Source organism: Oncorhynchus mykiss, chromosome 17, assembly GCF_013265735.2.
Source record: "Oncorhynchus mykiss isolate Arlee chromosome 17, USDA_OmykA_1.1, whole genome shotgun sequence".
NCBI classification, from domain to species: domain Eukaryota; kingdom Metazoa; phylum Chordata; class Actinopteri; order Salmoniformes; family Salmonidae; genus Oncorhynchus; species Oncorhynchus mykiss.
In genome coordinates this window covers 86,799,065-86,817,110 of record NC_048581.1, presented here as the reverse complement: position 1 = coordinate 86,817,110, position 18,046 = coordinate 86,799,065, and the positions used below count along the sequence as shown (strand labels likewise).

At 39.7% G+C, this 18,046-nt stretch overlaps 1 protein-coding gene across 4 annotated transcripts in view; it reads left to right on the top strand.

Annotated features, from left to right (window-relative positions):
- Window positions 1-16,158, top strand: part of LOC110493290 (mitogen-activated protein kinase kinase kinase 12) — a 79,884-nt gene extending 63,726 nt beyond the window's left edge. For 2 of the 4 annotated variants that reach the window (XM_036950889.1, XM_036950888.1), the window contains exons 8-16: window positions 92-201; window positions 776-892; window positions 3,982-4,119; window positions 6,521-6,760; window positions 7,080-7,270; window positions 10,525-10,829; window positions 12,115-12,182; window positions 15,175-15,472; window positions 15,927-16,158. In XM_036950889.1, coding sequence (XP_036806784.1) covers window positions 92-201; window positions 776-892; window positions 3,982-4,119; window positions 6,521-6,760; window positions 7,080-7,270; window positions 10,525-10,829; window positions 12,115-12,182; window positions 15,175-15,472; window positions 15,927-16,022 — 1,563 coding nt within the window. In that variant the 3' untranslated portion in view covers window positions 16,023-16,158. The remainder of the gene's footprint in view (window positions 1-91; window positions 202-775; window positions 893-3,981; window positions 4,120-6,520; window positions 6,761-7,079; window positions 7,271-10,524; window positions 10,830-12,114; window positions 12,183-15,174; window positions 15,473-15,926) is intronic. The other 2 variants (XM_036950890.1, XM_036950891.1) reach the window with 2 other exon arrangements.
- Window positions 16,159-18,046: the final 1,888 nt, after the last annotated feature.

Sequence of the window (18,046 nt, the reverse complement as noted above, 5' to 3'; positions counted from 1 at the left end):
GGCGTGACAGATGCTGTGTTTTAACTGACACTATAATCTGTGATGCTGTGGTTTAACTGACACGCCGTCTGTTGCTGTATCTGTGTTGCAGGCAGAGTGGCGTGAGGAGGTGAAGCAACACTTTGAGAAGATCAAGTCAGAGGGGACGTGTATACACAGACTGGACGAGGAGATGATTATACGACGCAAGGAGGAGCTCAGGTACAGGAAGAGGGCCATGGATGGATGGATGATGGATGGATGGATGATGGATGGATAATGGATTAATGGATGGATGGATGGATGATAGATGGATGGATGATGGATGATGGATGGATGGATGATGGATGATGGATGATGGATGGATGGATTAATGGGTGGATGGATGATGGATTAATGGATGGATGGATGGATGGATGAATGGATGAATGGATGGATGAATGGATGGATGGACGGATGGATGGATAGATGGATGGATGGATGGATGGATGAACGGATGGATGGATGATGGATGGATGGAAGGATGGATGGATGAATGGATGAATGGATGGATGAATGGATGGATGAATGGATGGATGGATGAATGAATGATGGATGGATGGATGGATGGATTAATTCCTTAATATTTAAGTGAATGAGTGAGTTAGTGAGGGAGCGAATGAACATGCAGAAAGAATCCTACAGTAGATACATAAATACCGTACAGACAGACAGTACATTAATAGCTAGCTGCATTATAATGTGTTTGTATTAACCCCTATTTGTCTCGTTGGCTTTCTCTCTCCCTCTCTACCAGACATGCCCTGGATATACGCGAGCACTATGAGAGGAAGCTGGAGAGAGCCAACAACCTCTACATGGAGCTCAACGCCGTTATGCTACAGCTGGAACTCAAGGAGAAGGAGTTACTCAAGTAATAACCCTAGTTATTGTTGCACACCTTACACACAATATTCATGTTAAAGCTCTCGACCCGCTCCACTGTAGCCCTGTCGATGTGGATGGGAGCGTGCTCGCACCCCCTCCGTTTCCTGTAGTCCACGATCAGCTCCTTGGTCTTACTGACGTTTAGGGAGAGGTTGTTGCCCCGGCACCACACTGCCAGGTCACTGACCTCTTCCCTGTAGGTCGTCTCGTTGTCACCGGCGATCAGGCCTACCACCGTCATGTCATCAGCAAACTTAACGATGGAGTCGGAGTCCCACGCAGTCATGGGTGAACAGGAAGTACAGGAGGGGACTAAGCACGCACCCCTGGGGGGCCTCTGTGTTGAGGGTCAGCATGGCGGAAGTGGTGTTGCCTACCCTCACCACCTGGGGTCGTCCTGTCAGGAAGTCCTGTATCCAGTTGCAGAGGGAAATGTTCAATCCCAGGGTCTTAAGCTTGGTGACGAGCTTGGAGTGGACAATGTTGTTGAACACTGAGCTGTAATCAATGCACAGCATTGTCCAAATCACAAAAGACTTCAAATGGTCCAGTCACACACGTACAGTCGTGGAGAAGGCGCTACAGCACCTCTTCCCCCTCAGGAAATGGAAAAGGTTTGGCATTGGCCCTCAAATCCTCAAAAAAGTTATACAGCTGCACCACTGAGAGCATCTTGACTAGCTGCATCACTGTTCGGTATGGCAACAGCACCGCCCTCGATTGCATGGCGCTACAGAGGGTGATGCAGACAGCTGAGTACATCACTGGGGCCCGTCCATCCAGGACCTCTATATCAGGCGGTGTGAAAGGCAGGCCTGTAAAATCGTTAAAGACTCCAGACAACCAAGCTTTAGAAGGTTCTCTCTGCTTCGACATGGCAAGCGGTACCGGTGCATCAAGTCTGACACCAACAGGCTCCTGAACAGCTTCTATCCCCAAGCCATTAGACTGATAAATAGCTAACGAAATAGCTAACAAAATAGCTGACAAAATAGCTAACGAAATAGCTAACAAAATAGCTAACTTAAGAGCAAACTAAATAGCAAACTAAATAGCTAACAAAATAGCTAACAAAATGGCTAACTAAATAGCTAACTAAATGGCTAACTAAATAGCTAACTAAATGGCTAACTAAATAGCTAACTAAATAGCAAAATTGCAAGGGCTCTGCACACTCACAGGACTCTGCACACTCACAGGGCTCTGCACACTCACAGGACTCTGCACACTCACAGGACTCTGCACACTCACAGGACTCTGCACACTCACAGGGCTCTGCACACTCACAGGACTCAGCACACTCACAGGACTCTACACACTCACAGGACTCTGCACACTCACAGGGCTCTGCACACTCACAGGACTCTACACACTCACAGGACTCTGCACACTCACAGGGCTCTGCACACTCACAGGACTCTACACACTCACAGGACTCTGCACACTCACAGGGCTCTGCACACTCACAGGACTCTACACACTCACAGGGCTCTGCACACTCACAGGACTCTACACACTCACAGGGCTCTGCACACTCACAGGACTCTGCACACTCACAGGACTCTGCACACTCACAGGACTCAGCACACTCACAGGACTCTGCACACTCACAGGACTCTGCACACTCACAGGACTCTACATACTCACAGGACTCTGCACACTCACAGGGCTCTGCACACTCACAGGACTCTACACACTCACAGGGCTCTACACACTCACAGGACTCTACACACTCACAGGACTCTACACACTCACAGGACTATTATAATTTATGCTGCTGTTTTTCATACATCCTGATGCCTGGTCACCTTACCCCTAAACATGTCTACCTCCATCACTCCAGTATCAGGGCGGCAAGTAGCCTAGTGGTTGGAGCGTTGGACTAGTAACCGAAAGGTTGCAAGATCGAATCCCTGAGCTGACAAGGTAAAAATCGGTCTTTCTTCCCCTGAACAAGGCAGTTAAACCACTGTTCCTAGGCCATCATTGAAAATAAGAATTTGTTTTTAACTGACTTGCCGAGTTAAATAAAGGGAACATTTAAAAAATCCCTGCTCATTGTAAATATGGTATTGGAACTGACCCTGTATATAGTCTCCTTCCCCTTATACATATCTACCTCCATCACTCCAGTATCCCTGTACATTGTTAATATGGTACTGACCCTGTTTATAGTCACCTTACCCCTATACAAATCTACCAAAAGGTTGCTGGATCAAAAAAATCAGTCATTCTGCCCCTGAACAAGGCAATTAACCCACTGTTCCCTGGGCGCCAAAGACGTGGATGTCGATTAAGGCAGCCCCCCGCACCTCTCTGATTCAGAGGGGTTGGGTTAAATGCGGAAGCCACATTTCAGTTGAATGCATTCAGTTGTACAACTGACTAGATATCCCACTTTCCCTATCTACCTCCATCACTCCAGTATCCCTGCTCATTGTAAATATGCTATTGGAACTGACCCTGTATATAACTTCTTACTTTCTCATGTTCTTATTTGTTATTTGTATATCTGGTGTAATTGTGTTTCTACCGTATGTTATTTTATAGTCCTACATTGATATAGATTATTGCATTGTTGAGTTTTGAGTTTGCAAGAAAGGAATTTCGCAGTATTTTGAGGACTTAACATTAAAACTTGAAACTTGTGTATACAATACTCATCGTCATCTGTCACATGGAGCTAGAGGGAATAGCAGACATAGTATAATTAACATATAAGGCACGAGGGGGTGTGGTTTATGGCCAATATACCACGACTAAGGGCTGTTCTTGGGCGCGACGCAACGCGGAGTGCCTGGACACAGCCCTTAGCCGTGGTATATTGGCCATATACTACAAACCCCCAGGTGACTTATTGCTATTATAAACTGGTTAACAACGTAATTAGAGCACGAAAAATAAATGTTTTGTCATACCAGTGAAATACGGTCTGATATAGCATGGCTGTCAGCCAATCAGCATTCAGGGTTCGAACCACCCAGTTTATAATATATAATACCAACAATATGTTTGTTTTTTTGTGGCTTAGAAATGAACGAACAAACTAACAAAACGATGTTGTGTGTTTCCCAGGAGGGAGCAGTCACTGGATAAGAAGTACCCAGGATGCATCAAACACCACAGCTCCAGACAGGAACGCTCGTCCAACTCCATGGAGAAGCTCATCAAGAAACGCAACGTACCTCAGAAACTTCCCGCGCACAGCAAGAGGTGAGACTGAGGAGGGAGAAACCAGTCTTTACTGTTCACACTTCTCACTAATTTGTCACGATTTGTTGTTCAATCCATGTCAGTGTAGTTTTGATTACTGAAATACATTGTGGTAACAGGGACATGGCATGGTTATAATCTAGTATTACTTGTTATAGGCATGTACACAGTCTTTACTGTTGATAGTTTCTTTGGATATCAGGGGACGGCTGCATTAATTTCTCTTCTCTACATTTTAGTCATTTAGCAGATATATTATCCAGAGCAACTTACAGTTAGTGCATTCATCTGAAGATAGCACCTTTTTTTTAAGAGTTTAGAATATATACATAACCTTAATAATATATATATAATATAAATTATATAAATATATAATATATATACAGTGCCTTGCGAAAGTATTCGGCCCCCTTGAACTTTGCGACCTTTTGCCACATTTCAGGCTTCAAACATAAAGATATAAAACTGTATTTTTTTTGTGAAGAATCAACAACAAGTGGGACACAATCATGAAGTGGAACGACATTTATTGGATATTTCAAACTTTTTTAACAAAACAAAAACTGAAAAATTGTCCGTGCAAAATTATTCAGCCCCCTTAAGTTAATACTTTGTAGCGCCACCTTTTGCTGCGATTACAGCTGTAAGTCGGTTGGGGTATGTCTCTATCAGTTTTGCACATCGAGAGACTGACATTTTTTCCCATTCCTCCTTGCAAAACAGCTCGAGCTCAGTGAGGTTGGATGGAGAGCATTTGTGAACAGCAGTTTTCAGTTCTTTCCACAGATTCTCGATTGGATTCAGGTCTGGACTTTGACTTGGCCATTCTAACACCTGGATATGTTTATTTTTGAACCATTCCATTGTAGATTTTGCTTTATGTTTTGGATCATTGTCTTGTTGGAAGACAAATCTCCGTCCCAGTCTCAGGTCTTTTGCAGACTCCATCAGGTTTTCTTCCAAAATGGTCCTGTATTTGGCTCCATCCATCTTCCCATCAATTTTAACCATCTTCCCTGTCCCTGCTGAAGAAAAGCAGGCCCAAACCATGATGCTGCCACCACCATGTTTGACAGTGGGTATGGTGTGTTCAGGGTGATGAGCTGTGTTGCTTTTACGCCAAACATAACGTTTTGCATTGTTGCCAAAAAGTTCAATTTTGGTTTCATCTGACCAGAGCACCTTCTTCCACATGTTTGGTGTGTCTCCCAGGTGGCTTGTGGCAAACTTTAAATTACACTTTTTATGGATATCTTTAAGAAATGTCTTTCTTCTTGCCACTCTTCCATAAAGGCCAGATTTGTGCAATATACGACTGATTGTTGTCCTATAGACAGAGTCTCCCACCTCAGCTGTAGATCTCTGCAGTTCATCCAGAGTGATCATGGGCCTCTTGGCTGCATCTCTGATCAGTCTTCTCCTTGTATGAGCTGAAAGTTTAGAGGGACGGCCAGGTCTTGGTAGATTTGCAGTGGTCTGATACTCCTTCCATTTCAATATTATCGCTTGCACAGTGCTCCTTGGGATGTTTAAAGCTTGGGAAATCTTTTTGTATCCAAATCCGGCTTTAAACTTCTTCACAACAGTATCTCGGACCTGCCTGGTGTGTTCCTTGTTCTTCATGATGCTCTCTGCGCTTTTAACGGACCTCTGAGACTATCACAGTGCAGGTGCATTTATACGGAGACTTGATTACACACAGGTGGATTGTATTTATCATCATTAGTCATTTAGTTCAACATTGGATCATTCAGAGATCCTCACTGAAATGCTGGAGAGAGTTTGCTGCACTGAAAGTAAAGGGGCTGAATAATTTTGCACGCCCAATGTTTCAGTTTTTGATTTGTTAAAAAAGTTTAAAATATCCAATAAATGTCGTTCCACTTCATGATTGTGTCCCACTTGTTGTTGATTCTTCACAAAAAAATACAGTTTTATATCTTTATGTTTGAAGCCTGAAATGTGGCAAAAGGTCGCAAAGTTCAAGGGGGCCGAATACTTTCGCAAGGCACTGTATATATAAACTGAACGTGCCATTGGAACACAGGAGTGATGGTTGCTGATAATGGGCCTCTGTACACCTATGTAGATATTCCATTTAAAAAAATCTGCCGTTTACCGCTACAATAGTAATTTACAACATTAACAATGTCTACACTGTATTTCTGATAAATATGATGTTATTTTAATGGACAAAAAAACAAGGACATTTCTAAGTGACCCCAAACCTTTGAACTGTAGTGTAGGTGGGACAACCACATAACTTAGTCATAGTAAGTACATTTTTCCTCAATAAAGTAGCTATCAGCAACGGCAGACAACTTGACTGACTTTATTGAGCCATGCTCAGTGTAGAGAAACTAAAGACTTTACTCACTGTGAATCCACTGTGTTGTTCCAGTAGACCAGACCTGTTAAAGTCAGAGGTGATCCTTCCCAAGCTGGACTCCTCCATGACTCAGGTGACCATCCCCTCATGCCCCCAGAAGGGATCCACGTCCCCGGGGAGGTCACGTCGGGCCAAGCCCCGCTACAGGAAGGCAGGGAAGGGCAGCAGTGGAGACCTAGCTGGGCTGAAGGCTGCGTTATCGTCCACACTGGGCCTGGCTAATACTACGTCTCTGACCACCTCCACACCCAGGTATTTATGTTGACAACTCTCATTACTGGATGTGTGGTTGGATTCATTTTTTAAATATAAGACATGTATATAAATGTTTTATGTATCATTGTGTCCGTTCTGTCGCTGTCTCACGGAATCTTTCATGGATTCCTAACAAAACCCATTAGAGGTCGAAGGTCGTAGAGGAGGGCCCTTCTATTCAACTATCTCCTCCAATGCAATTGAGAAGAATGCGAGGAATCGGAAAAACGACCAATTGAGATAGAGCCAGAGTGTAATTTTGCTGCAACCAAATCGCCCTTCAGGGCCCACAATAAAGATGTATTCTTCCCCCCAGCAGCAAGCAGCATCTGGACCCCAGCGCAGCTCTGAGAGGTCTCCAGCATGATCTGCTGCTGAAGAAGATGTCCTCGTCCAGTCCAGACCTCATCTCTACCACCATGGAGGCAGAGGGTCGCCGCAGGGGACTGGAGAGACCTGGTCTGGAGAGAGGGGGTAGCCAGAGCGCCTCCGCAGGCCTAGGAGGAGGTGAATTTATATCATTAATATTGTCCGATAGGAACATTTGTATACAGTGCATTCTGAAAGTATTCAGACCCCTTCACTTTTTCCAAACGTTGTTACGTTACAGCCTTATTCTAAAAAGGATTCAATTAAAATGTTTCCTCATCAAGCTACACACAATACGCTATAGACTCAAAGATGAAACAGGTTTTTAGAAAGTTTTGCAAATGTATTAAAAATAAAAAAAAACAGATACCTTATTTCCATAAGTATTCAGACCCTTTGCTATGAGGCTCGAAATTGAGCTGAGGCGCATCCTGTTTCCATTGATCATCCTTGAGATGTTTCTACAACTTGATTGGAGTCAATTGGTAAATTGGTAAATTCAATTGATTGGACATGATGTGGAAAGGCACACACCTGTCTATATGAAGGTCCCACAGTTGACAGTGCATGTCAGAGCAAAAACCAAGCCATGATGGCATTGTCTGTAGAGCTCCGAGACAAGATTGTGTCGAGGCACAGATCTGGGGAAGGGAACCATGTCTGCAGTCTTGAAGGTTCTAAGAACACAGTGGCCTCCAACATTCTAAAATGGAAGAAGTTTGGAACCACCAAGACTCTTCCTAGAGCTGGCTGCCCGGCCAAATCGAGCAATCGGGGGAGAAGGGCCTTGGTTAGGGAGGTGACCAAGAACACGATGGTCACTCAGACAGAGCTCCAGAGTTCATCTGTGGACATTGGAGAACCTTCCAGAAGGTCAGCCCGCTTGGACATAAAGGACACTCAGACCATGAGAAACAAGATTCAAGATTCTCTGGTCTGATGAAACCAAGATTGAACTCTTTGCCCTGAATGACAAGCGTCACGTCTAGAGGAAACCTGGCACCATCCCTACGGTGAAGCATGGTGGAGGCAGCATTATGCTGTGGGGATGTTTTTCAGCAGCAGAGACTGGGAGACTAGTCAGGATCGAGGGAAAGATGAACGGAGCAAAGTACAGAGAGATCCTTGATGTAAACCTTCTGTAGAGCGCTCAGGATCTCAGACTGAGGCGAAGTTCATCTTCCAACAGGATAACGACCCTAATCACACTGCCAAGACAACGCAGGTGTGGCTTTGGGACAAATCTCTGAATATCCTTGAGTGGCCCAGCCAAAGCCCAGACTTGAACCCAATTGAACATCTCTGGAGAGACTTGAAAATAGCTGTGCAGCGACACTCCCCATTCAACCTGACAGAGCTTGAGAGGATCTGCAGAGAAGAATGGGGGAAACTCCCCAAATACAGTTGCACCAAGCTGGTAGCATCATACCCAAGAAGACTCGAGGCTGTAATCGCTGCCAAAAGAACTTCAACAAAGTACTGAGTAAAGGGTCTGAATAACATAACGTAACAAAATGTGGAAAAAGTGAAGGGGTCTGAATACTTTCCAAATGCCCTGTATACAGGGATACCTGACATACATTTAAGGCTACAACGATAAAGACGATAAAGACTACATTTTAGGATATTTCTCCGTGTCGGGGAAACCAGCCCATAATGTTCCGCATACAGCACTATAGACAGTCACAGAACACACATCACTATAGACAGTCACAGAACACACATCACTATAGACAGTCACAGGACACACATCACTATAGACAGTCACAGGACATACATCACTATAGACAGTCACAGGACACACATCACTATAGACAGTCACAGGGCATACACCATTATAGACAGTCACAGGACACACATCACTATAGACAGTCACAGGACATACATCACTATAGACAGTCACAGGACACACACCACTATAGACAGTCACAGGACACACATCACTATAGACAGTCACAGGACACACATCACTATAGACAGTCACAGGACATACATCACTATAGACAGTCACAGGACACACATCACTATAGACAGTCACAGGACATACATCACTATAGACAGTCACAGGGCATACACCACTATAGACAGTCACAGGACACACATCACTATAGACAGTCACAGGACACACATCACTATAGACAGTCACAGGACATACATCACTATAGACAGTCACAGGACACACATCACTATAGACAGTCACAGGACACACATCACTATAGACAGTCACAGGACACACATCACTATAGACAGTCACAGGACACACATCACTATAGACAGTCACAGGACACACATCACTATAGACAGTCACAGGACATACATCACTATAGACAGTCACAGGACATACATAAGACATGATGAGCCAAACATACGTAAATAAATATAGTGCAAATAAATATCGTGTAAATAAATATTGTAAATAAATATAGTGTAAATAAATAGTGTAAATAAATATAGTGCAAATAAATATAATGTAAATAAATAGTGTAAATAAATATAGTGCAAATAAATATGTCAATAAATAGTGTAAATAAATATAGTGTAAATAAATAGTGTAAATAAATATAGTGTAAATAAATATAATGTAAATAAATATAGTGTAAATAAATAGTGTAAATAAATATAATGTAAATAAATATAGTGTAAATAAATAGTGTAAATAAATATAATGTAAATAAATAGTGTAAATAAATATAATGTAAATAAATATTGTAAATAAATATAGTGTAAATAAATAGTGTAAATAAATATAGTGCAAATAAATATAATGTAAATAAATAGTGTAAATAAATATAGTGCAAATAAATATGTAAATAAATAGTGTAAATAAATATAGTGTAAATAAATATAGTGCAAATAAATAGTGTAAATAAATATAATGTAAATAAATAGTGTAAATAAATATAATGTAAATAAATAGTGTAAATAAATATAGCGTAAATAAATATAGTGCAAATAAATATAGTGTAAATAAATATAATGTAAATAAATAGTGTAAATAAATATAGCGTAAATAAATATAGTGCAAATAAATATAATGTAAATAAATAGTGTAAATAAATATAATGTAAATAAATAGTGTAAATAAATATAGTGTAAATAAATAGTGTAAATAAATATAGCGTAAATAAATATAGTGCAAATAAATATAGTGTAAATAAATATAGTGCAAATAAATATAGTGTAAATAAATATAATGTAAATAAATAGTGTAAATAAATATAATGTAAATAAATAGTGTAAATAAATATAATGTAAATAAATAGTGTAAATAAATATAGCGTAAATAAATATAGTGCAAATAAATATAGTGTAAATATAGTCATTTATGGTTTATAGTCTTATGTATTTAGGAAACTAGGAAACTGATGCTGGTTGTTATGAATGACTTACAGGTGGAGGAGGAGGTGGTGGAGGAGGGACGGAGGATGGAGGGGTGGGGACAGATGACCAGACAGAGACCCCACCGCGTAGCAACACTCCCAGCGAGGACGCGGCCTCCATACCGTTCTCCAGCAGCCCAGACTCCCCCTGTGGGAGGGGGGCAGCGGCAGGGAGGGGGTCGGTGCTGGGAGGCCCAGGAAGGTTACTTCAGGACGGGGAGGACAAGGAGGAGTGCACAGGGATCATCAGGTCACCCAGGAGCCAACACCTCACACCTGCAGCCCTGCTCTACCGGAAACAAGTCACACGCAAACAGGTAGTCATCAGTAGGACGATGGATGGTATCAGGCGGCTTTAATATACTAACTAACCTAGAACCAGGAGAGTCTCCTGACCAGTTATACTAACTAACCTAGAACCAGGAGATTCTCCTGACCAGTTATACTAACTAACCTTGAGACAGGAGATTCTCCTGACCAGTTATACTAACTAACCTAGAAACAAGAGATTATCCTGACCAGTTATACTAACTAACCTAGAAAGAAGAGAGTCTCCTGACCAGTTATACTAACTAACCTAGAAAGAAGAGATTCTCCTGACCAGTTATAGTAACTAACCTTGAGACAGGAGATTCTCCTGACCAGTTATACTAACTAACCTAGAACCAGGAGAGTCTCCTGACCAGTTATACTAACTAACCTAGAACCAGGAGATTCTCCTGACCAGTTATACTAACTAACCTAGAAACAGGAGAGTCTCCTGACCAGTTATACTAACTAACTTAGAACCAGGATATTCTCCTGACCAGTTATACTAACTAACCTTGAGACAGGAGATTCTCCTGACCAGTTATACTAACTAACCTTGAGACAAGAGATTCTCCTGACCAGTTATACTAACTAACCTAGAAACAGGAGAGTCTCCTGACCAGTTATACTAACTAACCTTGAGACAAGAGATTCTCCTGACCAGTTATACTAACTAACCTAGAACCAGGAGAGTCTCCTGACCAGTTATACTAACTAACCTTGAGACAGGAGAGTCTCCTGACCAGTTATACTAACTAACCTTGAAACAAGAGATTCTCCTGACCAGTTATACTAACTAACCTAGAACCAGGAGAGTCTCCTGACCAGTTATACTAACTAACCTAGAACCAGGAGATTCTCCTGACCAGTTATACTAACTAACCTAGAAAGAAGAGATTCTCCTGACCAGTTATACTAACTAACCTAGAAAGAAGAGATTCTCCTGAACAGTTATACTAACTAACCTAGAAACAAGAGATTCTCCTGACCAGTTATAGTAACTAACCTTGAAACAAGAGATTCTCCTGAACAGTTATACTAACTAACCTTGAAACAAGAGATTCTCCTGACCAGTTATAGTAACTAACCTTGAAACAAGAGATTCTCCTGACCAGTTATAGTAACTAACCTTGAAACAAGAGATTCTCCTGACCAGTTATACTAACTAACCTAGAACCAGGAGATTCTCCTGACCAGTTATACTGACTAACCCAAGAAATAGGCTAGAATACTGTAGTGTTGATTCCTCTTATCTTTCCTTTTCACTTACACATCTTCCCTTTACTTCTGCAGAGACGTGGTGTGTCCTCAGAGGAAGAGGAGGGAGAGGTGGACAGTGAGGTGGAGTTACCACGGAGACGGTAAGAAAATACATCTTATACATTATACAGTATATAGTCATGATTCATTATACAGTATATAGTCATGATTCATTATACAGTATATAGTCATGATTCATTATACAGTATATAGTCATGATTCATTATACAGTATATAGTCATGATTCATTATAGAGTATATAGTCATGATTCATTATACAGTATATAGTCATGGTTCATTATACAGTATATAGTCATGATTCTATAGTAGTATATAGTCATGATTCTATAGTAGTATATAGTCATGATTCTATAGTAGTATATAGTCATAATTCTATAGTAGTATATAGTCATGGTTCATTATACAGTATATAGTCATGATTCTATAGTAGTATATAGTCATGATTCTATAGTAGTATATAGTCATGATTCTATAGTAGTATATAGTCATGATTCTATAGTAGTATATAGTCATGGTTCATTATACAGTATATAGTCATGATTCATTATACAGTAAATAGTCATTATTCATTATACAGTATATAGTCATGATTCATTATACAGTATATAGTCATGATTCTATAGTACTATATAGTCATTATTCATTATACAGTATATAGTCATGATTCTATAGTAGTATATAGTCATGATTCTATAGTAGTATATAGTCATGATTCATTATACAGTATATAGTCATGATTCTATAGTAGTATATAGTCATAATTCTATAGTAGTATATAGTCATGATTCATTATACAGTAAATAGTCATTATTCATTATACAGTATATAGTCATGATTCATTATACAGTATATAGTCATGATTCTATAGTAGTATATAGTCATGATTCTATAGTAGTATATAGTCATGATTCTATAGTAGTATATAGTCATGATTCTATAGTAGTATATAGTCATGATTCTATAGTAGTATATAGTCATGATTCTATAGTAGTATATAGTCATGATTCATTATACCTATATAGTCATGATTCTATAGTAGTATATAGTCATGATTCTATAGTAGTATATAGTCATGATTCATTATACAGTATATAGTCATGATTCATTATACAGTATATAGTCATTATTCATTATACAGTATATAGTCATGATTCTATAGTAGTATATAGTCATGATTCTATAGTAGTATATAGTCATGATTCTATAGTAGTATATAGTCATGATTCTATAGTAGTATATAGTCATGATTCTATAGTAGTATATAGTCATGATTCATTATACAGTATATAGTCATGATTCTATAGTAGTATATAGTCATGATTCATTATACCTATATAGTCATGATTCTATAGTAGTATATAGTCATAATTCTATAGTAGTATATAGTCATGATTCATTATACAGTATATAGTCATTATTCATTATACAGTATATAGTCATGATTCTATAGTAGTATATAGTCATGATTCATTATACCTATATAGTCATGATTCTATAGTAGTATATAGTCATGATTCTATAGTAGTATATAGTCATGATTCATTATACCTATATAGTCATGATTCTATAGTAGTATATAGTCATAATTCTATAGTAGTATATAGTCATGATTCATTATACAGTATATAGTCATTATTCATTATACAGTATATAGTCATGATTCTATAGTAGTATATAGTCATGATTCATTATACCTATATAGTCATGATTCTATAGTAGTATATAGTCATGATTCTATAGTAGTATATAGTCATGATTCTATAGTAGTATATAGTCATAATTCTATAGTAGTATATAGTCATGGTTCATTATACAGTATATAGTCATGATTCATTATACAGTATATAGTCATGATTCATTATACAGTATATAGTCATAATTCTATAGTAGTATATAGTCATGGTTCATTATACAGTATATAGTCATGATTCATTATACAGTATATAGTCATGATTCTATAGTAGTATATAGTCATGATTCTATAGTAGTATATAGTCATGGTTCATTATACAGTATATAGTCATGATTCATTATACAGTATATAGTCATTATTCATTATACAGTATATAGTCATGATTCTATAGTAGTATATAGTCATGATTCATTATACAGTATATAGTCATGATTCTATAGTAGTATATAGTCATAATTCTATAGTAGTATATAGTCATGATTCATTATACAGTATATAGTCATGATTCTATAGTAGTATATAGTCATGATTCTATAGTAGTATATAGTCATGGTTCATTATACAGTATATAGTCATGATTCATTATACAGTATATAGTCATTATTCATTATACAGTATATAGTCATGATTCTATAGTAGTATATAGTCATGATTCTATAGTAGTATATAGTCATGATTCTATAGTAGTATATAGTCATGATTCATTATACAGTATATAGTCATGATTCTATAGTAGTATATAGTCATAATTCTATAGTAGTATATAGTCATGATTCATTATACAGTATATAGTCATGATTCATTATACAGTATATAGTCATGATTCTATAGTAGTATATAGTCATAATTCTATAGTAGTATATAGTCATGATTCATTATACAGTATATAGTCATGATTCTATAGTAGTATATAGTCATAATTCTATAGTAGTATATAGTCATGATTCATTATACAGTATATAGTCATGATTCATTATACAGTATATAGTCATTATTCTATAGTAGTATATAGTCATGATTCATTATACAGTATATAGTAATGATTCTATAGTACTATATAGTCATTATTCATTATACAGTATATAGTCATGATTCTGTAGTAGTATATAGTCATGATTCTATAGTAGTATATAGTCATGATTATATAGTAGTATATAGTCATGATTCTATAGTAGTATATAGTCATGATTCTATAGTAGTATATAGTCATGATTCTATAGTAGTATATAGTCATGATTCATTATACAGTATGTATTCATGATTCTATAGTAGTACATAGTCCAGCAGAAAGAACCTATTGGTATATCAAAATTGAGCTTGTGTCTGTGAGAGCCCAAGGATGTAATCTATGTCCTGCTCCTCTTGTCTTCCTCATGCAGTCGACCGGTAAGCATAACCAAGTGCCAGTCCCTGTCCACCTTCAGCTCTGAGAACCTGTCTGCCGTGTCCGTGTCGGACGGAGAGGAGGGCAACACCAGTGACCACTCCCACAGCGGCACGCCGGACGTGGTCAGTACCAACACAGACGAGCGGCTGGACGACAAGAGCGACGACCTTCTGTCCCAGGGGTCGGAGATCCCTGCCGACCCCGCCCTCGACCCGGCCGACGGTTTATCAGAGAAGGAGGCCGCCATACGCCAGGTCAAGACCCAGCTCAACACGGGGCAGAACTATGAGGTGGGTAAGGGCTCTGGTTACTATGACAACTATACGACTGGAACTGAAACTACGAGGTAGGGTTACTATGACAACTAGAACTGTGAGGTAGGGTTACCATGGGAACTGTTATGTTTAGCCATAAACGACAGAGAAATGAGCAGGAATTCCGTTATAATACATTCTCTCGTCGTTATAGGGCCAACATCACTATTACAGAACATATGGTTACATTTGGATTTTGCTCTAGTGTAGGGACCTTAGTTTTCCCTGATCAACAGGGCCCAGTTTTAGGGGTACAGAATATTTACAAACCAGGTAATGCTCAGGTAGCCTGGGTACCGGTCTGTTTGTGCTATTGTTCCAGAGTGGAATGATAGCACAAACAAACTGGTATCCAGGCTAATATGAAGGTGAGATGGCTGGCCCATTGCCATTGTCTAACTCTACCTCTCTCTCTATTCCTCTAACCTAGGGCCTGTATGATGACTCTGACTGTGACAGTGCAGAGCTGGACCACTCAGGCTGCACAGAGCCCCAGCACCATAGGCCCCCCAGCACCAACTGGTGAGGAGACCAGATGCAGATCTTAGCCCCACTCCCAAACTCTACTCCCCAGCCCTACTCCCCCAGCCCTACTCCCCCAGCCCGACTCCCCCAGCCCGACTCCCCCAGCCCTACTCCCCCAGCCCTACTCCCCATCCCTACTCCCCAGTCCTACTCCCTCAGCCCTACTCCCCAGTCCTACTCCCCCAGCCCTACTCCCCAGCCCTACTCCCCCAGTCCTACTCCCCCAGCTCTACTCCCCCAGTCCTACTCCCCCAGTCCGACTCCCCCAGACCTACTCCCCCATCCCTACTCCCCCAGCCCTACTCTCCATCCCTACTCCCCAGTCCTACTCCCCCAGCCCTACTCCCCCATCCCTATTCCCCCAGCCCGACTCGACAGATCTGTTTCTGCTTCCTTGCCAACTCCTTTGGTCATTATAACACATAAACTGGTCTTAGACCATGCTGACACTCCCCAAACCCAACCTTGCAAAAACACTTCAACTCACCTCACCTACAGTGACCTCTGCACCACCAGACAATTGATATAATGTCTACATGTTGTAGTGATTCCTTCACTATCCACCCTGTGGTTTCTTACTTCTTGATTTTGTAAACAAAAACAAAAAAATAACTTTTTAAAAAGTGTCATATTTCAACATCTACCTATGTAATGTCTCCCGTTCAGATTTCACAATATGAGTGTCATTACACCTTCCAATTGTCAATGTCCACATCAACGGTGAGGCACCTAATGTTTTTTTTGTTTTTTTGCACTTAATGTTTACTTCATTTGTAGTGATTATTTATGTTCAAATTCCTGTGTTTCCTCACCAGCATTATGCACTGAGTGTCATTTCATTTATTTATTGAGTACAAGAGAAAATCAATGTCTACATTATTTTTTAAGTTGTTTACAATGTCACGTATTTATTGTTTTGCATCAGGGATTTTGTTGTCCTAATTTTGTATACAATTTGTATTTTATTTATGTTAACATTAACTGTATGTAAATATCTGACCTCTTGACACATTATACAAGGAAGAAATATCATTTGTATGAGTTAAAAATGTTAATCACTGTATCATGTAATGGTGCTGACTGATGTTTTACACTAGAGGGCGTTATTGCATTGTACCAGACAGAACAGGGGTGTATTCATAACGGAAACCGTTGTGCAACGAAAAACAAGACTTTCTATTGGACAAATTCAGGTAGGTCCCCTCCCCGTTTCATTCCGTTTGCTTCCGTTTGGCTCCTAGAGTACACGGTAAACGGTTTCCGTTGCAGAACTGGGTCGCGTTAAGCAGGGCACGACGTTGTGGAATGCTCAGATAGAAAAATGTTATATAGAACAAGCATGCCTCTCTGACAACAAAGAAATCATGTCAGCTCTATTCATGACATTTCTATCCGAAACGTTCAACAGTTGCCTACTGAATCTGAACATAGATATTCTATAACATAGAAATTCTATTTGGTCTGGTACCGGATGCTGTTCATAATGACTGGGCATTAGTAAAAGCATAGAAATAGAATCTAACCGAGTGCTTCTATTTCTATGGCATTAAGACACAGGCTGGAGAACAGAACAATAATAGCTAAAGAACAAGCAATATGTCCACAAACTCAGAATCATTCCCCTGGCTACAGCATGGAGCAAAACTAACCTATAGCCCAGCCCCTTTCTTTCAGGGTCGGTCTTGACATGTTTTTTTGTAGATCAACTATTGTATTTCTTTGGTATTGCAGTGTTTATACTGTATTAAAATGCAATACCACCTACTAGGATACCTTTGAGAACAAAACCTCAGGTCAAATCTCAAATGGCATCCTTATCTATATATATAGTGCCCTACTTTTCCCCACAGCTTTGGGTCAAAAGTAGCGCACTTCTTAAGGAACAGGGTGCCATTAGGGCCGAAACCTCGGTCACAGACCATGTGCATCTAGAAGTGTACAGATAGATCACTAGAGCATGCTTGTAATATAGTATGTATGCGTTGGATTGTATTTCCTGTCCAAATGCAGATGTCAGTCAGAGCA